Raw genomic sequence first — 23,912 nt, 5'->3', positions numbered from 1 at the left:
TGTTGCTCGTCTTATCTTCCCTCCTTTGGTGCTCTGAATTCATTCTTCACCTATCCGGCGTCGTCGATAGTTGTTGAGGAATCATCATACGATATCCTTTTCAATCGAGAAAATTGATTGCTCTTTCTTAGAGTTTTAACATTTAAATTATTTCCTAAAAATGAGAGCAAAGGTAAGTTTGCTTATTTTTAATGTAATGCTATTCGTAAGAAATGTTTGAAGAATAAATGTTAGACGTAGTTTTTGTAGCGTTTAATTCTGGACGAATTTGAGTTAAAATTGTTAAATTTAGAGGAAATATTTTATTACGTTGTACAGGATAATGTATCGTAATCGAGCTAATAATGTTTTAAAGAAGTTTGAAAATTTCTGTAAAATGTATTGCACCATACGTAACCACGTGGCATTATATATGCTGTTCCCTTGATTTCTCCAAGTGAATTTTAAAAGTTAATTTGATAAGCATATGAATCGTTTTCTTTTGAGATTAATATGAGAAACAATAAATTGTTTTTAATGAAATAATATAATTGCATTTGCAGTTCAACTGATCATGCAATTGAAATCGAAGTTTATTTCTTATTGAATTAAGAAAATAACGTTCTTATACCCTTTTATAGTGGAGAAAGAAGAGGATGCGAAGGTTGAAGAGGAAACGCAGGAAGATGCGTGAAAGATCAAAGTAGATTGCATCTACAAGTTGGTAAGTATTGGTCAAAATTTTTATTTGTTAAATAGTTAAGAATGAATTTCTTGCCTTGAACTTCTTTAAAATTTAATTGGCTGACATTAAGAATATTTGAATCTGGTTAAAGATGAATTACGTATATAGTAGTATAACTTTCTGTTGCGAGCAAATCGTATAACAAAATTAATATTTGTTCGTGTTTTAGTAAGATTTCATTGCATCATAACTAATCTGAGCGAAATAAACGAGCTGGCTTTGTATAGAACTTGCCTTGTTTATGGTGAGGCGTAGTTGTTAACTGGCTTATATGCTATTCACCACAATGGCTTAAATTAAAATTATATATTAGACAATGAAACATGAGAAAAGGGTACCAAGTTAATTAAATATTAACAAATTAAATCTAGAGTACTATTCAAATATTGGCTAAAATTTTTGCTCAAGTTTTTATATTGTATATTGTCGGAATCAATTGATGTGCAAGATTAGAATTTAATAAAAAGTAAAAGAACACGTCTGAAATTGATTGATGTAGTTTAAAATAATTCCAGAGTAATCTAATTCTAATTGTAAAAAGTGTGCGTTTTACATTGTTAAAGGAATGAAAAGTAATGATGTTGTTCATGCTAAACACCACTGGAAATGAAAGTTGTATTTATTAACATGATAAATTAAACAAAATTAAAAAGTATCGTTTATTTTTCTCCCTGCATGTTGATTAATTCCATACTGCAAAGCCAGAATACTGTCTTTATTGTGAGAACAAATTTAGCACATTTTATCCTAATTAGTAACTTGAGGGTCAATGAAATTTATAGAACCTGTGTATATGCATAATAGAAAAAAATTCAAATGTGATAGTTAGAAAAGATTCAATTATGAAAACAGTAAGGTTTTTGTCATTTTTTAAATATTTAACTTGTATGTAAGCTTGTTTTATGAATCTAGGTCAGTATTTTATAATTAGATTAACAAATTTCTAAATAAGTGATTTTTAGACAAATAATGATGGTGTTAGACTGATATTGAACAAATATTAGCTTAGAAATTATATATCGATGAGATGTTGATTTTTTTTTAATGCCTGAATGTAGAAATAATTTTTTAAAAATTTAAGTTTGCGACAATTTTATCTTGAAGTTAAAAATGAAAACTGATTTTTTTTAATGATCAGGTTTCAGTTAAATTACTGATAATAATTTAATATGCTTCATGAAAAATACCAATTATATGATTGTCTGTTTTTAATGAAAGTAATGTTAGTTATAGTAGTTGGGTGAAAGATATATATATACGTTTCCTCTTGCAGTATGTTCCATATGGTGTTTCAGCTCTGTAAAATGAAGACTTCATAATGTCGGAAGAAGCGCTGATGATTCCTGTGGGAAAATTTTTTTTATATAATGAACTTTTTTGTTTATATTTGCTTGTTTGAGATCAACATTTCAAACTCATTAAAACCTCTTCACCAACAGTTTTGTTGTTTGTCTTTTTTTTTTTTTAGTAAAAATTCATGCAGCTGTTTTAGAAATAGGAATATTTAGCTTTGAATGTAAATGTCTGTAATAGATTATTTCACTTTAGTTTAATGCTTTTTGAATCATTCTTGTATTTTAAAACAAATACACATAGTAAATTTTATAATATTTTACATTCAGGTTTGAAAATAGATTAAAATTTTGTTTTTAATTATCCTTGGTAAAACCTCAATTTATTAATCAAGGTTTAAAAAAAATTGGAAGAATGCATGTACCCTGATATTTTCTGATAGGGAGGAATATTTCATTGCTTCAAGATACTTTCAAATATATATTTAGCTATCTATTCTTTAAAAATGTTCTCTATAGTAGTAATGAAAGCACTTTCTGAAATGTTAAAATAGATGAAAATTTGATTTAGTGTTATTTAAAAAAAATTTTGAGAAATTTCTGTTAAGTTGTATGCTTATTATTGCATTCAATAAGCATGATTTTCACCTAACTTTCGATTAGCATTTTGATAAATGACAGCAATTTATTATATTGGCTTACAAGTTTACTAGTAATTTAATTTTTTGAAGATCTGTTTTATTAATGCACAATATAATTTTTAACTTTGTTAAAATTAGTGGGGAAAAGCAAGACAATATATTTTGAAAGTAATTTTTCTTTTTAAGATGGCCTAGCTAGATTCATACCTTAAAGTAGTAATTTCTATTGTTAAAACATTACTGAAGATATAATGAATTGTTTGACAATAAGTATTTTCAAACTTTTTGTAATTTTATGGATTGATTGCTAGGATTGTGGAAAAAGTGGTACAAAAAGATATTTTCAAGTCTGATTAAAATTGAGTTATTCTGGGTCAAACATTCTTAGAATGATGCATATTAATTTTTGTCATTGCTGGTAGTTACGACATTGTAGATTAATTCATTATATACATGTGAAATGTTTCAATATGCGACCTGGAGCTTCATATAAACAAGCATAGAAGTGCTTTTTAAACTATCCTTCCTTGATTTTATACTCGGTAGCTATTTTTAATAAATTGAAATTAATCTTTTTAAATAAAATTTTCTACATTTTAAGAAATTTTTACTAAGTAAGAATAAACTTAAACAGGTGAAAATTTAACTGTTTAAAGATTTGAAACTGATCTTTGGTTATTTTATCCTTTTTAGAAAAAATGTTTTAACTAATCTTCATTAAACATGGCTTTTTTTACACTTATTTGTATGAATTTACAGAAAAAAAAAAAACTGAATTTAAATAATTTTCATTAAATAAAATATGCTGTCACTGCTTTAATACAAATTAAAATATGAAAGAAATATTAAATTTGATGTAGAAGAAAGCTTGAATTTTTCAAAATGACTTCATTAAAAAGTAGTGGGCTGAAAGCAGGTTTTTTACAGTGGTATTACATACAAAATATAAAGTGAACTATTGAATACGAAAACAATGTTTAAGATCTACCTATAAGAAATCTTGTATATAATCATGCAGGATTTCAAAATTTGAAGAAAGATGTATGATTTAGATAAAGAATTGAGACAACTTCCAATGAATGGTTTGAAAAATATTTGATAATGTCTAGGGTGCCTATTTTAATATGTTAGTTTACTTATAAGTTTTTTTAAGTACTACAGCTGCTAGATAAAGCTGTCATTTCCAAGTTTTTTTTTCAGTACAATAGTTCATTGCAACACTCTAGTCATCTGGTAGATTGTGTTCCTTTTTGTTGTTTTCCCTCTATTTTTTTAAGGATATATATATTTAGTTAATCTACATCATATCTAAATATATGGCCCAATCATCTGATACAAGATATTTGTATTATTTTAATATTAGGTTTGCCATATTTTATAAAATTTATATAATCCTATGCGTGTCGTTTTATGCTTTCCAAGATTTTTCTTTCAGCAGCATGACTGTTGAGTGCCTAAAATACAAATAATTAAAGGTTAACTTGCAAAGACTATAATTATAGGTGTGTTTTGTAAATTTTATGACTTTTTCTTTTTATTGTTGCAATAACTGTTTAATAAATTTCAAAAGATTTGCACCTGGATGTTGAAAAATATCTCGTGGTTTTATTGTAATAATAAAACATTATTTATTAAGCTCTTAAATCTATCTGCATCTTGTAATGCTATTTAACCTGCAAAGTAATGTCTTTGTTAAGTATTCAATATTTACTCCCATTGAGAGCAACAAGTCTTATATAGACTTATTTGTTTTAATGCTAATTTTCATCTAAGCTAGTATCTAGAAACATTTATTAGCCATGAACAGAATATTTATTTCAGATTTTTATGGGATTATAATACAAGACTATTATGCCCAGATACTCTTGAAATTATTGTTACTTCTTATGTATAGCCGACCACCCCGCCACTACTGAACGTAGCAGTATTGACAGGATTTGTTGTGGCCTACTGCATATAATTATTGTTACTATGGGGAAACACACCCATATTTGTAACAATCTTAAATTTTGTTTTATTCCTATTAATAGTCGAGTCCATCTTCCTTGCTTCATTCTAATGCAACAGTCTGTTTAGTTCACCTAATAATATCGAAATCATCAGGAACATTTAGCAGTTGGATTGCTCTTTGTGGAATATATTTGGTTGCACTTAATTGAGAATATACACTTAATTTTTTTTTCCCAAAAGTTGTGTCCTCCTCCCAAATCCAATATGCATGAGAGGGACTATTTTTACAGACATTTTACATATTTACAGTTGTATTTACACTTATTATAAAATGCTAATCATTTCATATTACTTGAACTATACAATAGCAGGTCTTTTATCTCCATAATTAATATGATTTGATTGTAATTTATTGGCTTTATTATTCCAAAATATTTTGAAACAATATTTTAAAATGTAAAACTAGAAATTTAGAAAATTCTATACAATTGATAAAAACTTAAAAAATTGGTTTTGAAAGTTCTCATGGATTTATTAGGGGAAAAAAACCCCACTTTTGTTTTAATTTTTCATTAAACATTCAGCAAGTATATGTTAGCAGATGTGAGACACCCAGCTAATGTAGATAAAATTTCCTAGTAGTAAATAGTTGTGTGTAAAATGCTTATGACTTATACTTGCAATGATAAAGCTGTATTAAATTTACTTTTAAGAAAGGTGGTCCATTATTCAATAATGGGTTTAATTGTATGCAGTTAACAATCATTTATAAGACTCGTGTGACATGACAGATAATATCCTTGAAAAATATCCGATATTTTAATTTCCTTCAAGTTTATTTCAAAACAATTTTGTTACTTTAAAAAAATTTTCTGATTTTATATAAAATAGAACCTCAATATCAATTTTTTCCAAAATTCTTTATGAACAAGTGGTACCACAATATTGGGAGTAAAAATTTATTTATATTAAATCTGATAACTAATGGAAATAATTAAAGGAGGCATTATCACCACTTAAACAACTACGATGCACAGGAAATCAAAAATTTAATACATTTGGAAATGAAAGTAAAATTGATTACAAAATTCCAGTTTTACTAACATGCAACAAGCTAAATGGGTGAAGCAAGAAATTAACGATTACCAAATAATGTATCAACCAAGAATGAAAAGTACTAATGTCACTGATGTGAACATGTTACCAAGAAAGATTACCAACATCAAAATTTTTTGCCAAAAAAATAAGTTTATTCTATTTTTATAAATTTATTTAATATTCTAGATATTATAGTGGAAACTTCAGTGAATCAGAAAATTCATTTAAATACACCTTTTTTTAACACCAATAGTTGCTTTTTAAAAAGTCTTTCAAATAAGTGGCAGTTTTATTATAATTAAGTGAAAGAAAATTTGAGCTTCTAATCTAAAAAATTCAATTTTAATCATTTTTATTTTCCAAGTATAGAAAAAGTATTGTAATCGTCAAAAAATTCAAACTCGAGATATAGACAAATCTCCAGATTAGGACAATCATTCAAAAAAATTATAACTTCTCCGAGCTAGATATATAAATATGGTGTATGGTTTTTTTAATACCAAATTTATAGATCTCTATCAAATTTTGAGCAAAATACAAGTGTGACCATCTGTACTTGCAGAAATTTGTATACGTGATAACTCAAATTTGTAATGTGATTTTGCGACTATATTTGTAGATCTCTGCCAAATTTTGGTTTCAACTGTATGGGGGAGGGGGAGGAGCACCCAAAACACCCATTAAGGATATAAAGATAAATTGAGCAAAAAGGATAAAATCATGTTAAACATTAATCTTTCATAATTATATTAAGTCAATGCTGTACAAGACATTCCCTGCCCAAGGTTCAGAATTTTTTTATGGGAATAATGCCTTTATTAGAAAATATGCAAGAACATTTTGGGGAGATGCCAAGAAAATCTTTCTTCTTATCAACTATTTGTTCAGACTTCTTTAATATAGAAACCACATTTTCAGTTTTCTATATTTAGAAAACTGAAAATTTCTATTTTTAAGTACAAATGATAATACAACCCTTTTCTTAACTAAATATATTGAAAACACTAACATTTTTTGCTTATAATTCAAATCCTCCAAGATTTGAAAGTTCTCTACTCCCCTATACTTTTTGAATTCATATACAATCAAATATTTTGTAACACATTTTTCTTCTTGAAAGTTTTTATATTCAATATTTTTATTTAAGAGAAATCCCTTTCTACTATGATCCAGATATGGGATATTATCAAAATCTCAATAAAAACAATTATCAATTTGATTCCTGGATGATTTGAAGTCATTAAAATCAATGTCACTCGCATTCCAAAAGTTGTTAAATCTTGTTTAGAATGTAATTCCATTCTTTTCTTTGCAGATATTTGTAGGCTTTCATCTTGTTACATTTGTTATCCTCATATATCAACAATTCATACTCCCGTCCAATATATATCATCTGAAACTCTACAATCAAGGGACATACAAAATCCTGACATTCATATGCAATATCTTAGTTAATTCTGAATCAGCTAAGACATTGCATTGTTCTGAATTTTAGTTCAAAATATCAAACTTGAAAATGTTACTTATAGCTATGACTTCAAGAACATTTTTCATGACACTAAAAGTTTTAAAACAGTCATTAAAGCTTCAGGCAGCCACGTTCTAAACTGTGCCAAAAATGATATAAGTCAACAGTCTCTCTAATAAAATGTTACATAACTTCGATAATTTTGGTTAATGAGAAAAAATCCCATCGGTACACATACAACAGGATTTTTGTAATTAATTTATAATTTAAATTTTGATACAGAAAACTTATTTTTTAATGTGCTCAGCATAACAAATTTCTCATTTCAGTAGTTTATTTAGCAACAGTTACATTCTCTAAACATTTGATTTACAAAAAAGATTTAAGAAAATTCCAGGCAGTCTTCTCATTCCATTGACAAACCTCTGAATATATAATACACATTAGATTAAAAGATTTGTTTAAAATCTAATGTGAATGCTATTTTGCCACAACTAAACGAATTACAATATTGAAAATAATTGCCTACATTTATGAAGTGAACTACATCATGAAATTTTTTTGCAGAAAAAGAAGAGAGGGGGGGGACACATTTCTGACGAAATATTGAAAAAGAATTTAAAATATTTCTCAAATTGAACTTTTTCATAGAGCTATGAAATTCTTGCAAAATATTTCAAGCTATAGAATAAATAGGCTGTGAAAGATGAAGCCATAAATTTAGACTCAAATTCCCCTCTTCTTTCTCCATTCCAAAACTGAATGAGTCGATTCAGTTGCTTTGATTGCATAGATCATTGAATGATTTTGCTAGTAAAACATTTAACACTAGATTACACATGATATATTAACTGTTTGCACTCAGAAAAGTAATTCACTGCATAAGTATTCACCTAGTACAAGGGCTGGTTTATTGTTCCGAAAAATAAAGACATCTTTTTACTATTCTGTAGGTGTTTTTAACAAAAAACACCAAAATAATGCACCATTTTGAATGGTGAGCGAGAGGCTCCATCCGAGTGCAAAGTGTTAAGAGTGTTTTATTTGTATGTCTCATCATAATGTATTAAGCAGAGATAAACGAAGCAATTAAGAATGAGAATTTAGTTGATCCACAAGAGATCTTTTCAGCAGTCTTAAAGTCCGAGATTATTATCAGTAATAAGTTGTAATAATCCTGCTTGCTGAGAGAAGCTTGGTGATTGATAGCACATCCCTTTTCATCATTTTTTACTTTCTCATATAGAAATAGAGTATTAGTACAGGGTTAAGAATAGAACCATAATCTAAATCTTTGAATTTTAATCCAAATCTGTTAACAGTTAATCAGTTGCCATCTTTACACAACCATGCATGCAAATGTGAGAAGAAAAAAACATTAACTTGGAGAAATAAAATTTAATATGCAATGATGTCACTAAAATAGAAGTTTTGTATCAAATTTTAGCTACAATCGATTGAAAAAAGTATCCAATATACACATGTTTTCACCATAGTACTAAGCATAAAATGCTTATATGTGGGTCTTTAGTAGTAGGGGACACCTTTAAAAGAAATGCAATATCGTTGAAATCCACATATATATAAATGCTGTAACAAAAAAAAAAAAAAAGTACTGTTATAAAATATCTTTAAAAATATTTCTGAAAACTTAGCATGCCGTTACTATTTGTCTCAGTTCACTTGCAGCACCAAGCCACCCTAGAGTGGTGAATGAGGAAATTCCTGGGTCCAGACTAGGTTTACACACAAGCTAGATCATGGAGCAGATTTTCTACTATTAAGCAGGAAACAAAATCTTCTTAACAAGGATTATTTATCATATTTACCTCCTAGTAAGTTAGTGTGATTTAACAGTGCAATTTTATAACTTTAATAATATTGTTTGCATTAATCTAATCATAATTTGATACATCTGAGCTTCACAATAAATTGTTTAAAAATAAATACAATCTACTTCATTTATCGAGATAGAGAAACAACCAAAATAATTATGAGCTAACTTTAGAAGTACTAATTTCTAAAATTTACCTTGTAAAGTATTATACCGATTCTTTATATGTTATTTACATACATTTTCCCAATTAATAAACATTAACAAAGTTTGATCAATTAAACTGGTTGGAATTATGATCCTACCTTATGTATAGATTAAAAATTTCTCCACATTAATATGTTTTAAGTAACAGGAAAAAAAGTTCCTACCTTATATCAAAAATTAAATTTTTGTTTACTTATTCAATTTAGTTGCTGAGAGGCAATAGTATAATTATACGAGCAAGACAGATAAAAGGCATTAAGATTTTTAACCGTTATTGTAGGGGAAGATGATTGAAGGTGTAATAATTATATAGGCATGCCATATACTACCCCTTCAGGTCCTTAAAATAAGTTCCAGTCATCAGAGGCTGCAGTTTATTTATACCACCTCTGAAGGTTTCCAATCCAAATTTGCATACAGATTTTCAAAATCTAAGATGTAAAACTTCTGAGAACCATTAGCAGCTGTTATGCCATTATGTCTCTTAATTTTTCAACTTCAAAGGTAATCTTGAATTAGCACTGATATGAATGTTTCTTTACTCAGTTATTATCAAATTTTTCACTAATTTTTTAATTTCAGAGAAAACATTTAAATGAATTATACAAATTTCATTTAAAAAAACATTTCATCCTGCGTAACTTTCAACAGGGAAGTTTCAAATCGAAAGATTACAAAATAACCAAGATGAAATGTTAAAATAATTATTTTTAATTTCAATGAAATTGTAGTTTTCTATACTTTTTGTTAATTGTTTTTTTAAATTAAAAGATATAAAAAAAAAGATATTTGAGGATATTAAGTATCTAGAAATTACTATGATGATAATCTATAAAGTTTAAATTATATGATTTCAATTTTTTAAAGTAAAAAATTATTGGAAATTTAAGAAATATATTAACATTTATAAATAACAAATATCTTTGGACTAACATACAAGAAAATGGAACTGTAACAAAATATATTTAAATAGTTACATAGAGAGTTCTTACTGAAATATAGGGAGGAATAGATGATATGATACAACTATTTTCAGTTATTCATTCAAATTAAATCAAGCTGTACTGCAAAGTAAAAATTTTCATGATAGAAAAAAGTACTTCAGCTAATTTTATCAGAGAGAGAAAACTTTTTTTTTGTTAAGTGTTTCTGTGTTTTAGAAAAGCTTTAATGCATCAAGAAAAATAAATTTACTTCAATGTAAATATTCTATAATTTTAATTCTTTTATACATAACATAATACACAAGTAAATCCCAACACATTTATTTCATAAATCAAAGTAACTAATTCAATAAGGACATCAGTTCATAAAAAATGTCTTACTATACAAATTTGTGAGAAATTATTTCAAACTGCTATTTGCTTTGTATTGCTCAACTAGCACATATAAATGTGTTTTAAAAAGCAATTAAAAGGACATCTGAAGTTTCAAATTGGTCCACTCCAGATAAGATCTAAATTCAAATTTAAAATTTGACTGTATAATTTCAATTAAAACCAATAAATTATGAGAAAACAAATATTAAGTGAAAGTATTGGAATTTTGTGTACTTTTAAATTTTAGTTAATTATATTTAGAAAGATAAAAGTTGACAAATATCTTTTCATTGAAAATGCACTGTGTTACTTTATTAATATTAGGACTGTTAGAGAAAAAACAGTAAGAGAAATGCCTTTAAGAATTTTTTAATGAGTCTTACCAAGTTGTTACATTATGAACTGCATTATATGCATCAAATGCAAAATACATTTTTTGTAGCCTTTTTTTTTTATGAATTATCTATGGAATGTATGAAAAACAAAAGTTTAGCATCATTTATTAATACATGAACGTGACCATACATGGCATGAATTATACTAAAAACATGTTTCATTCAGAAATTTATATTTTTAATAACTTTCATATTTGAACCAGCCAAATGTAATTTCAGCATTATATTACAGACTTTTTTCTTTTTTTTTTTACAAACATATCAAACTTAACACAGTTCATTAGGTAAACATAGCAAACAATCACTGAGGAACAGAATACAAAACTAATAACCGATATTTTTCATTCATTTCTTTTAAGCTTGAACAAATATATTGCATAATAAATATTAACATGAACATCAAGTAATCTAAAAGCTTTCATAATTGTAGAGATTAAAAAATTCTGCCCTTTCACAAATCAGACAAAATTACAAACAAAATGATTGATATAATTTCTTTGATTGAGATGCTGCCATTTTTTTCTTTTCTTTTAGGAAAATGCTCTTAATACAGTGTTGGAAACAAAACCTAAAATTTGACTTAAACAGATATAGAAAAAAATTAGAAAAATATAACTACTCAAATAAAGTATGCCTATAAGAACGTAAATATCCATAAAAATTTCCACAACACGATAATAGAACAAGTGTATGTGGTTATTAAATGACGATTTCAAAAAATAAAACAAAGAATCATTCATGCCAACAAACTGAGATTACAGGCTTTCATATATTCACATACATAAGAGTGTGTGGGCATGTTCTGTATATTGTTCTTTTGCTATTTTCTAGAATAAGAACATGGCAACACACAAGATGCTATGAAAGAATCAGTCTCAGTATTTCTTTAGAACATTTTGTCAATGGCCAAAAAACTTCAGATAAGTGTTATATATATATACAAATTGTCCAAATGTACATTACTTTTGAATTTTTCAAAATGAGGAGAATGGTATTCGGTTTGCTGCATAAATTCAGACCAGCCTACGATTTGCAGCAACCACCGCCAGATTGCTGTTGATTCTCACTCAGGTCAACACCTCTCCTACCATCGCTTGCACCACCATTACCAGCAGTTTGGTCACTTTTGGGTAATTTTTTAGCTGGAAAAAAAATTTGGGGATATATTCAATCATTCCAAGACACTTTTACATTAACAAACAGTCTATAAAAGTTATCCATATCTAAAAAACTATAAATTCAAAATTGAATTTAGCAACAGTTCACAAATTTAATTTTAACAAACATTTCAATTTTAATATTTAAGCAAATTAATATTTTATTTCTAAGCTCTTAAGCAAATGTTTATCTGCCAAATTAAACAGGTTGATAATAATTCAGAAAGTATGAAAAATTTAACATTATTAGTTTATTATTTGTGAACATTCAAAGTTTTTATTTATAAAATGGGGAATGAATAGCATTTTATAATGCCCCCCCCCCTCCCTGTTTGCTTAAAGCAAAAACCTTTCGTAAGAACTTGTTTCATTCAGAATTACAGCCCCTTCCCCTTTTTTCTAAAACTCTTATCTATGATCCCTTAATGATTGAAAATAAATTTTATGATAGCATCTATATTTGAAATGCTTTAACAATAATATACTTCTAAATTAAAGAAGTAAAACAGGTATATAAAACAAATACAAAACAGCCTTATTTTAACATGAAACATTTTTACCATTTAAAATTTATATTATCATTCTTATATGCAAAGCTCTTCAGAGGATAGTAATATTATACAAGCTAAACTAATTATAAGAATATTATCTAAAAATAATGCCAAGAGCAGATTATAATTTTAATTGCATGTACGTAAAAATAATTAGTCTTAAAATTATCAAATTTCAGAGTATGCAAACAAAAAAAAAAGCATATATAAAGATCTTAAAAAATATATCATGGCACACACATTAAAATAACATGTTATATTACCTTATAGTAAAAGGAAAGAATCCAATTATCATTATTACACTTTTAAATTCATAAATTAAGAATAATTCCATTTTTAGTTACAAATATTATTATTAAAACAATATACATATCAGTTTTAAAAATAATTTTAATTTAAGATGAAAGTAATATAACTAAGATTTCCTTTCACTTTCAGACAATTTAAAACTTCAATAATAATATGATAATCAAACTTAGTTTAAAACAAAACAAGCTAATAATAATAATAATTAAAAAAAAAAAGAATGTGTATAATGAACGATATTTTGCAAAAGTGGTAAGGAGACACTATGATATTACATGTTGGATTGGCTTGCATCAATTTGCACTGAATATTTGTTTCAAGAGAACTCTCATATTTACATGGAAATTTTGGACAAAAAATATCGCTGAATGCAACTCCACAAGGTTTGAGTAAATGCTTGTGAAGCTTTAATAAAAGATTTTGTTTCTAACCAAGATTACAGGAATAAGGGGATAACATTAATTAGTTGATAGAAGTACATAGCTAGAATTACTGAAGAGCTTATGAAGCTGCATTTCTTATCACAGTAAAAACTAGGAGATTTGGTCAGGAAGAGAAACAATAGATGCAATATAACAAGTAATCTTCTAATGTAATAAGGGAGATGGTGCAAGCATGAGAAATTACTTCAATTTAAGTTGAACAGCACTGGTCTGATATGGCAGTAGCTACACACATTATATATTCATTTAATGATAATGTTGTATATCTTCACCAAATCTCAAGCAAAAAACACTTTTAGACATTTTTTTATTAAAAAATACAATTAATTACAAGCATTTATAATAAATCATTGTATTATAAATTTGAATATTTTTTTCAGAATGGAATGCACTTCTTATTTTACATGGATTTCTACAGGGGGGGGGATAATTGTTTTACTTAGCAGGGTTTAGAATTCAATTATGATTGTTAAAGCTGGGATCCACAGTACAATTCTTTGTATCATTTGTTATTTTCAGCATAAGATTATTTTTCTGTACTTCTCTTCCTTACATACAGCGGAGAATCTGAAAGCAGCTCAATTTTTATAAAATTACAAGTCTCTCAGCTAGAAATATTTGTATTAAAAAAGAAATTTAATAATAGTACATATACAAAATGTGTGCTGTTATCAGAGGCAATATTTACAGTTCTTTATATATGACCATGTAGAGATTACATGATACTTTAGTTAATTTCCATAACCAAATAAAATAATGTGCTTTGTTCAATAATTGTCAATTCTCCGAAAATATGTGTAATAAACTTGATGGAAATGGCAGATTTCTTCTATGCATTTTATGGCAAAAAAAATTAAACAAGGAAAATTGTTTACCAATAGCAAGGAAAATGTCATTAACATTCATAGCTGTCTTAGCAGATGTTTCCATAAACAGGAGTCCATTTTCATCAGCATAAGCTTGGGCTTCCTGAAGTACAAAATCGGACAATAAATATTGATTTTAAAAAATAACTCCTAAGACAAACATGTCAGTTAAAAAGGATGGCGAGACTTGCCTCATGCTCAACAGCTCTTTTAGCTGCTAAATCTGCTTTATTTCCAGCTAATGCAATTACAATATTTGGACTTGCTTGACGTTGAAGTTCTTTGACCCAAGTTTTAGCCCTGCTAAATGTATCCTGGAAAAGAAATTTAAAATGCATTTATAATCTGCTGAAGTTCAGCAAAATACAAAACTTCTTGCAAATTTTATCAAATATATCATTAAAGCCATTTTTATACTACTTTAAACAGGGCTTTACATAAGGATAAAATCTAGGTATATTAACTCTAAATTACATGTCAAAGAGGCAAAAATAAAAGCCAATATACTTTATATACAAAATGTTAAGAACTAAATATATGAAAATTTTAAATTTCATCTCATATTACAATAGTAAATTTTGTTTAAATCATGACTACAAGATCAATATGCAAAGTAAAAAATATACAATAAACCTAAAACTAAAGTCAAACTCTGATATTTTATAATAAACAAATTTAGTTTTAATCAATGCTAAATGAAATAACACCAATAAAGTGAATTTGCCCACACTGACAATGTAAAAATTATGTTTTTTTGCAACTTAATTAAAATATACAATACTTAACTGTCTGCAAGCAGTTGAAATTAAAACCAGTGTTTGGAATGAAAAGTTTCATATACAGACTTACAGGAAGAAGAATTTCAAATCGACATAATATCCAATACATAGAAAAGTTCACATTGGATACTTTAAACATTTATAAAGGAACCCTAATTTTCATACATATTATCAATGAAAGCAATAGTATATGATATTTATTTTTGTATGCATATTAAAAAAAAAAATAATTTAGACATTAAAATGTGATTTTTGCTACCTACCAAATTTTTATACTGAATTCTTCCCTCTCCCCATGTCTCCTCATAATAGATCTAATTTTATTTCATTCAATTAATCAATATTAATAGCAAGAACCTCTAAAAAGAAAGATAATATTTATCTATGAAAGTAATAAGACTTTTTTAAGTCAACCTTCTTGGAAATGTTGAATCTTAGTACAGTAGAAGACAAAATTGTAAATACCTTTCAGAAAAAGAGCATTTTTAAGATCTGGTGGCTTAAAACAGCAATTTTATTCACAGAAATACCATACAATGTATCATCTTAAGGTAGTTAAAAGAAAAGACTCCACCGTTTAATTGTTTCACTGACCAGTTAACATAGGTTGTCAAGTTTAATCTTTTCAAATATTGTTTCAAATTTAAAAACTGCCATTTAAATAAAATTCTTATATCAAGACCAGATTTCTGCTATCTATGTCAGATGGTCCCCACACTTAACTTCAAATTACTTTGTACACTCCCATTTGATTTTCTTCTGCGACATTTTTTTTTTTTTTTTTAATTATTCAACCATTTGGTGGGGGGTACGTTTTTTTACTGCCTTCACCAACTAAGACTTTATAATGACAAACTTTTATTCACTCTTTTCAAAAAATTAGAAATACTTCCTTTAATTTTCATCAATTTTCTAGGAAATTTCATTATTATTAACATACAGGATATACTATAACTTTATATCTTTGGGTGACCAGTTAACTGATACTCCTTTTACTTTTATGTTGACAAATCACAAAATGAAAAAACACATACATAAAAAAAATTTTTTTTGATAGCAATCATAATAAAGAAAAAATGACTTCTCAGCTGCAAAAAAAAAGAGCATAAAATCTTGAGTCCTACAAAAAAAAAAAAAAAAGATACATTACAGACCCTCTAAACAATCATGCTCACTGGCAACATTCAAATGAAGAAAAGATATCTTATCAATTGAAATATGTTTTCATTTGGATATTTCGTTACTATTTCAAAAATGTCAAGGAAACATAATTTAATGAATTATATTCTAGGTCCACTTATCTTTAAAATGATGCACAGCTTTATGATATTACTAAAAATATATTGCTGTTATAAGCCATTAAATCTCTCAAAAACCCACTTTTTACAAAAGTTTCTGCAGTTTTGGACACTACTGTAAAGGAATAAAGTGATTTGCTCAGTATTTTTTAGTGGTTTGCAAACACACCATAGTTGCAAATAGAGTTTCTGCTAATCAGTGTTCAAGAAAAAGAAACAAATCTGGTTTTAAAAAAGAATCACTATATTTATATACAGGTAAGAGCAGACTATTTGAAATACGATTCTTTTTAAAATTCATATAAAATGTAAAATTAAATTTAACATTAAATTTAAGCCAACTGAAAATGGACAGGAACAGGCCAAAATGGCAATCTTGGCACAAAGCAAACAATTTTCTAAATAGTTCAGAGAATAAATGCACTTTAATATGAATGTAATGTTGAATTTCCTAACATTGAATTTAAAGATCTTTCTTTAATACTAAAATCGCTTACAACTTCTAAATATTCAGGTTTTATGGTTCATGATATTACGAAATTGCCAAGAAGATTACTTCGTCACCTTTCAATTCAACCTATATCTTTAAACAACAATTAAGAAGTTGTCTAGCAATGGCAAGCAAGTATTCAGGTTAATATATAAAAAATTCTACTTCATTCTATAAAAATTTTAGTTTCACCAACATAATTATAATTGAACAGAGATGAATGTAACAATGGATTATAATTTAATTTAACTTGTGTTTGAATAATATACAAGATATTACATTTATTACTAAAAATATTTGTTCTGAAAAAGTTATTAGCATACTTTGTGAATGTATAGCGATCACATTTATAAGTAATTTATATTATTAGCATTCATAAATATAATGTCTTATACATTTAAAATTTAATATACAACCTTAGCAGCAATTTAATTATTTATATAAAATAGAAATATATATACATTTGTCTAATATTTGCAAGGAATTTAAAATAGAAGATACATAAGCTGAAACTAAAAATATAGGCAAAATCCTTATTTCGTGTGCCCCCGAGTTTGTCGCCAACATGATAAAAAGTAAGCAGAATAATTATCCTAGTAACCTTAATACTGATTATTATATATATTTTTTTCCTTGTTGAGTTATACTTCTAATACAGCTATTTTGTAAGAAACGAAAATTAAAAATAATTGACACAAACACCCATTAAGAATTTAATTTGTTTTATAATTGAAATTATTACTACTGCTAATAAAACACTCAATGTTATTTTTAAAATGAACAATGAGCAGATATTTAATTTTTTGCAACTCTTACCAAATTATTTTATTCTAATTAAAATAGTCTGTATACGGATTTTGTCAACACAGAAACTTTTATATCTGCTAGAATGTTGTCTTTTTTTATACAGTTTTTCATCTTAACATTCCAATAGAATTCTTTGTGATTTGTTGTTCTTTTTGTATATTTCCAATGATTATTCGATAAGTTATGTGTTCAATAATTCGAAGTCTGATGATTAGGATAATCAGAAATATGTTTACAAATATTATAAAAGATATATTTGTGAATTCAATATTTATATTTTAAAATGAACATGACGCCGACTGAACAACATTTGCATCATCGAAAAGTTCTGCCATCTCTTCATTTGATATAGATCCCTGCTCAAATGAAGAATTAATTGAACCAAGCAAGAATTGAATGCTTCAAATTTCTTCTATAGTATTGAAGCTATTAGGATACTTTCATTTTCCCTTGTGCTGTTCTTGTTATTCTCAGAATCCTTACTTTTAATGAGCTAGTATGGCTACTAGGTTCCTGCTCCTGCTATTAGAAAAGCTGTAAGATTTTTTTTAAAATTAAAGTTTGCTCAATTTCTTCTTCAAATGCCGAAGGAATAGCGTTTTTGAATTTTATTGTCTGCAACACAACCGGTTTGCAAAAGTTTGTTATTTTAGAATTCAAAAAAGATTCAGCAATCGTGACCCATAAAGGTTAAAAAAAGCAGTGTTTTTCAAAACAATCATGATTAATAAATTTAAAATAAATTATGGGTAACTAATTGTTTCACAGTATGTTTATATGGTCAGTCATCTCGATTGGTGACTTTTTACTGTTGGCATCTTTAGGAAACAAGAGGCACACTAAACTAGGATTTTACCTAAATATTAAAAAAAGTATGACAACATACTAAATTCTCAACTCTTTTGCTAACTGTTAAAATGATCACAGACTATATTGTTTTAACTAATACTAAATTTAGAAAATAACTAGTAAAAAAATTACATTTCTAACTGTAAATACTGTATTATCAAAATCCAAATATTTGTTAACATACCTGGTTAGTAATATCATATACAACGATTGCAGCCTGTGCTCCTCTGTAATACATCGGAGCCAAACTGTGATATCTTTCTTGACCTGCGGTGTCCCATATTTCAAATTTCACAGTAGTATCATCCAAGCATACGGTTTGTGTCAGGAATGCAGCTGATTAAAAAAAATTAAGTGAAATAGATGTATTAATTTTTTTTGTAGTGAAACAAACTTCCAGCCATTTTGAAAATCATTTAAAAAAGGATCTTAAAAGATTATAACTTAATGGAACATTATCAACACTGAGTGATATCTTGGACAAAAAATAATCTGACTTGATCAGAAATTCTGAATCAAATGCATTCATGAAACAAAAATAGAACAGGATCAAAATGATTTCATCTTATTAAAAATCAAATTTAATATTCCTCTTTTCCTAAAAATATAATGAATATACACTTTCTTTAAATTTAATCTGAAATATAGATCAGGACTGTTTAATGGTTATCTTATCATAAATATAAGATCATTGCATTATACAGATTAGATGAAAAATCTCGCAGCAACCGACAGATCAACACACACACAAAAGCAAATATTAAACATCAATATAAACAAAGAAATCTCACTGCACAACTTTTACATAATTTAGCAAAATAATTAAATATATAAATAAAATTGAGACACGATGTCTAAAATATAGATTAACAAATTTTTTTTAACCAACATTCTTTTTGTTAAAAAAAATCTTATGCACAATGTAACTGGTGATCTGAATTTTTCTAAATCATTTATATAAATTAATCTGGAAAATTAATAAACATATTGCATCTATTTTGTTAGATGCCAAAAATTATTTCCATACAACAGATGAAATTAAAATTCCTTCTTAAAAGCAATGTAAATTTTCTCTCACTCCATAATGCATTTTAATATAAAATGTGAAATACTCACCACCAATTGTACTTTCTTGATACTCATGAAACTGTCCTTTTACAAATCGCAACACTAAGCTAGATTTGCCTACAGCCGATTCTCCCAGCAAGACAAGCTTGAACTGACAGATTTTGCCTTGTGATGAATTATTAGGCCTTTGAGCTCCACCCCGACTTGCCATCACAGGGTCTATATGGGAAAATTACCTTTTAATATTTTTACAATAACAGTACAAAGTATAAAATTACTTTCAAAATGCATCATTTTCTTTTAAACTTTAGTTCTCCTTAGTCCCCTTCTTTCATTTTAAAGCTAAGTAATAAATTTTGAGAAACATATGCATATTCTGTATAACTAAAACAGATTCTTCATAAAACGCTGAATAATTTAAATTTTAAAATTAAATGGTCATTTAATCACAATGTAAAACTCTTCAAAAATTTAAAAATATCTAAAAATTTAATAACAACTATGATCAATTATGATTTAAAAGCAATAAATTAGACTACAGCATAGTAAGCTGCAATGATTGAAGTTGTTACATTTAACCAATTTATTTATAAATTATCAGAATGAAATATATATAACAATAATGCTTTAAAACTATTAATTTCATGAAAATGACTTTTATTAATCATGTAATGATAAATAATTTAACCACTTGTCTTTAACATAAGCTTCATATATCATTAGTATAGTTACTTACTCAGTTTATAGATAAAATGTATTTTTTTAATAATGTCATGGAATTCAAATTACAGAGCACTTTCCAAACAAAAGCTGGATCAAACTTAATCAGCATAAATGAAATACAGTTATGGGAAATACGTAGTTGGGGCTATCTTTAGAAACAAGAGTTCAATAAGCGGAACATAACATCATGGCTCACTGACTATGACCCATAAAATATCCAGAAGATCATTTGTTATTCTTTTTACTTGCTGCACAGAAAGCAAAGGTATGAAAGATTCTTAGAATTCTCTTAATTATTCAACACAAATCATTTTCCATCAAATTTAATATTTTGGAATTTAAAGGAATCAAAATTAAATTTATAAGATTTAGAAAAGAAAAGTATGAGCATTCTCAAAATGAAAAACCTACATTACCTCAATTAAAGAGATTAGAAGTAACAATTTCCTTCTTAAAAAAACCTATGAATATTAAAATAAGTAGCAATAGATAACAAAATAAAGGATGGAATTTTTATTAATACCATAAATAAAAATTTCTGCATAGATAAAACCTTATTTAAAGGGGGAGGAGGGTGAATCTGGAAGTATAAGGAAAGAATCACAGAATTTAACTAAAAATTGTAGAATTTAGTTGCAATTCCTCAAATTTAGTTCACAACTGCTAATAATCATAGAAATCAAAATGCTGATTCAGCCAACAAGAATTATAATAAGTAATGATAAGCTAAAATAGTGATGTCCATTAAGAAATGTAAAACAAATCCATTAAAATTTTCATTGATATATTCCTTTCATATTAATTTAGCAATACTGTGATATATTCCATGTTATTCAAGTCATCATTTATAAATATCTGCTTTCAAGTAGCTACATTTCACTGTTTGATTGTAAACATGTATAAAAACATTTATGTAATAATGATAAAAAAAAGCCCTGATAATATGACATGGCAAAACTAGGCTACTAAGAATACAGCTTTAAAATACTAAAACATTCTATCAAATAATAAAGCAAAATCTACAAATTAACATTACAATCAAGTTGCAATATGTTAGAAATATTATGTGCATAAAGTTAAGATTGAATTATAAAAAACTTTAAACATTTTATAACCAGAATTTAATCCAAATAACAAAAAAAAAGGTAACCTAAATAATATACAGATACTTTAATTATGTTGTGCAACTGACTCAAGCTAAGTGACAAGTGTAAAGACAAAAATGATTTATCCTTAACATATTTTTACAATAATATACAATGTAATAAAGATTTAGGGGAGAAAAAAAAAAGGGCTTATAAAGAGTGGAAGTAGGAATTTTCTTTTTCTTAAACTGTAAAATCTAACATTTTAGAATGAAATTCATTAAAAAATAAGCAAAAAGTATTTTGTATTTTTAGGAGAACTTTCATAAACCTATTTCTTGTTGCATATGTATCAATTTACTTCATAAAAAATTTCTAAGAGCAATAATTTTTAGAGAATTACAAACAAAGAAGGGGGTCGTGGGTGGGAGGAATCATACTAAACATTTTTTCTTAAGTATCTTGGACTGCTAACTATTCTACATAAATCATTACAATAAGGTTTGATATAGTAACTGCTTTTGCCTTTTTCCGAATTTATATTATTACAAACAGTATAATATTTAAAAAGAAAATCTTTAATCAATTCAATATTTACTTCAAAAGTTATAATGGAATGACCAAAAATTTTATTCAGAATGTTTAAAGGTCTTCCTCCCCACATTATAGTTACCTTTAGTTTATGAATGAAAAAATCTATCTACTGAAATACATCAGATGAATATTTTATAAGATATACACAGTGTATGAAATTGTCAAATTGCTTATGACAATGATAATTTTAGAATATTTAAATCTATAAAAAAAACCCATGAAAATAAACTTATTTTACAAAAGACAAAAGGAAAATCATTTTAAAAATGATTCTAAAAATTCTTATTTTATAGTTGCAATTTACATCACAGATAAAACTGAAATATTAAAAAGTAACCAAAAATCTATGTTTTCGTTATTTATATACATTTTCTAATTCATTGAAAATTGCAAATGATATGGCATAAATAAAAACCTATTTCGCCAAATATATCTGCATTTTAACTGAAATACATCAAAGATTAACAAAACAAGAATAATTAGTACTTAAATTTTTGATTGGCATCAAATTAATAAGCTTAAATTAAGCTTTTAAAATTATCAACCTTGCATGAAAGAAAAAAAAAATAAAGATTCAAAAAACATCTTTCATGCACAATCTACTATCAGTCACATAAAATATATTACGGGATATAATAATTTTAAAAAATTAAGTTCAAATCTGCTAATGAAATTGCACACTATTTACAAAATCGCAACTTACTGCCCAATTTTCATACAGTTATTTAAAGTTGTGTGTATTTTATAACTATTATCAACAATGATCTATAATTTATTTAATACTAAAACTTACAATCTGAGAGCGATTTAAAAAGTGACGAATTTTTATTTTAATTGGTTTTAATTTATAACAAACTTTTCGTTAAGTTTTAAATTTCTTACTCAAAATATTTTTTTAAATTAATGCACGAAAACAACCAAATAAATAGTGTTAGGAACTATCAAATAAAAATTTTAAACTTTTTTTATCTTGAAGAAAGGCGTAGGGGAGAAAAAATCACGGGAACACTGAAGATTTGTTTTCAATAAGCACTACGTAGCGAATCGGACGAGTAATTAATTAACCACAATTCAAACACAAATTTCATACATAAACCAAAGCTTAAACATCCAAAAGCGGCCAGTAAAAAGTTTCAAACTTTTAAAAAATGCTATTACATCAACAAATTTCGAAAAACATATTACATAAAGTCCAATTGCTATCTCAATTCCTTTGTGCAGCAAACTTGACAAAGAATGACCATTACAATGCAACTAACTAATGCTCACTGATTAGAAAAATAAAGTACGCATGTCCATTTAAAATAAGACGTTTTCCCTTAACATGAAAAAAATTAAATTTTGAAATTGTCTTTTATTTAAAACGAAAGAAATATTTTTATATCCTTGACACATCATGCAATAAGTATTTCCGCCTCATTTTGGACTCGCTAATACGCCACATAATTGAATTAATTTACTATGCACTCGTAAGAAATTTTTGATCATGAAAATGAAATCGGATATCTTTTATACAATTAAGAATTAAAATATTCACAATAGATGCACATATAAACAATTAGTTTATACATATTTTAAAAATTAGGCTTAATATTAGTATTGCATTGAAAAATGATAAGAGAACTTTTCATCAATATCTACTTTTATTAACAATTATCGAAGAAAGTACAAAGAATTAGTTAAAGTTGCAATACTTTTCAGAGTTTTGGAATCAAAAAGAAAACAAGTCACTATAAACTTGAAAGCTCAACCCTAATTTCGAGAGGAGGTGAGGAAAACTTACTAACCTTTACAGCAGGACTAGCAAGAAGTTTTATAATATCAGAGAATTAATAAATACACCAAAATTTACAAACACAGTTCCAAAGTGCATAAAAAAGTAAATTCACGTTCTCTTTAAAGAAATTATTCACATAAATATTCTACGTCATTTGAAGAAAAATCATAAGCTGAGAGTTCAGACATAAA

General features: G+C 26.6%; 1 protein-coding gene and 1 long non-coding RNA gene across 3 annotated transcripts; one reads left to right on the top strand and one right to left on the bottom strand.

Moving 5' to 3' along the window:
- The first annotated feature begins 11 nt into the window (after positions 1 to 11).
- Positions 12 to 2,162, top strand: LOC129966036 (uncharacterized). The gene is made up of 3 exons (XR_008784248.1): positions 12 to 172; positions 621 to 703; positions 1,998 to 2,162. It is a non-coding gene; the product is annotated as an uncharacterized LOC129966036 (long non-coding RNA).
- An 8,724-nt stretch (positions 2,163 to 10,886) lies between these two features.
- LOC129967138 (ras-related protein Rab-5B-like) lies at positions 10,887 to 23,908 on the bottom strand. 2 transcript variants are annotated; one of them, XM_056081825.1, is made up of 6 exons: positions 23,732 to 23,908; positions 19,591 to 19,761; positions 18,659 to 18,810; positions 14,439 to 14,565; positions 14,261 to 14,350; positions 10,887 to 12,070 (listed from the first exon to the last, which is right to left on the bottom strand). In XM_056081825.1, the coding sequence occupies exons 2-6, from the start codon at positions 19,751 to 19,753 to the stop codon at positions 11,952 to 11,954; spliced, it is 651 nt and encodes a 216-aa protein (XP_055937800.1). In that variant the 5' UTR covers positions 19,754 to 19,761; positions 23,732 to 23,908; the 3' UTR covers positions 10,887 to 11,951. The 2 variants fall into 2 exon arrangements, with proteins under 2 accessions (XP_055937800.1, XP_055937801.1); XM_056081826.1 differs by lacking the exon at positions 23,732 to 23,908 and adding an exon at positions 23,639 to 23,713.
- Between the last annotated feature and the right edge of the window lie 4 nt (positions 23,909 to 23,912).

This window comes from Argiope bruennichi, chromosome 4 (assembly GCF_947563725.1).
Source record: "Argiope bruennichi chromosome 4, qqArgBrue1.1, whole genome shotgun sequence".
Classification (NCBI taxonomy): domain Eukaryota; kingdom Metazoa; phylum Arthropoda; class Arachnida; order Araneae; family Araneidae; genus Argiope; species Argiope bruennichi.
Note: the sequence above shows the minus strand (reverse complement) of the source record. Positions and strands in the feature narration are given on the sequence as shown.

Bases quoted from the DNA above. Each gene is read 5' to 3' on its own strand.
- LOC129967138 (XM_056081825.1), bottom strand. From the start codon at position 19,753: ATGGCAAGTCGGGGTGGAGCTCAAAGGCCTAATAATTCATCACAAGGC. The intron at 18,811-19,590 runs GTGAGTATTTCA...TTTTTTAATCAG, and splicing joins TCAAGAAAGTACAATTGGTG to CTGCATTCCTGACACAAACC. The intron at 14,566-18,658 runs GTATGTTAACAA...TTTCTTTTCCAG, and splicing joins TATATGATATTACTAACCAG to GATACATTTAGCAGGGCTAA.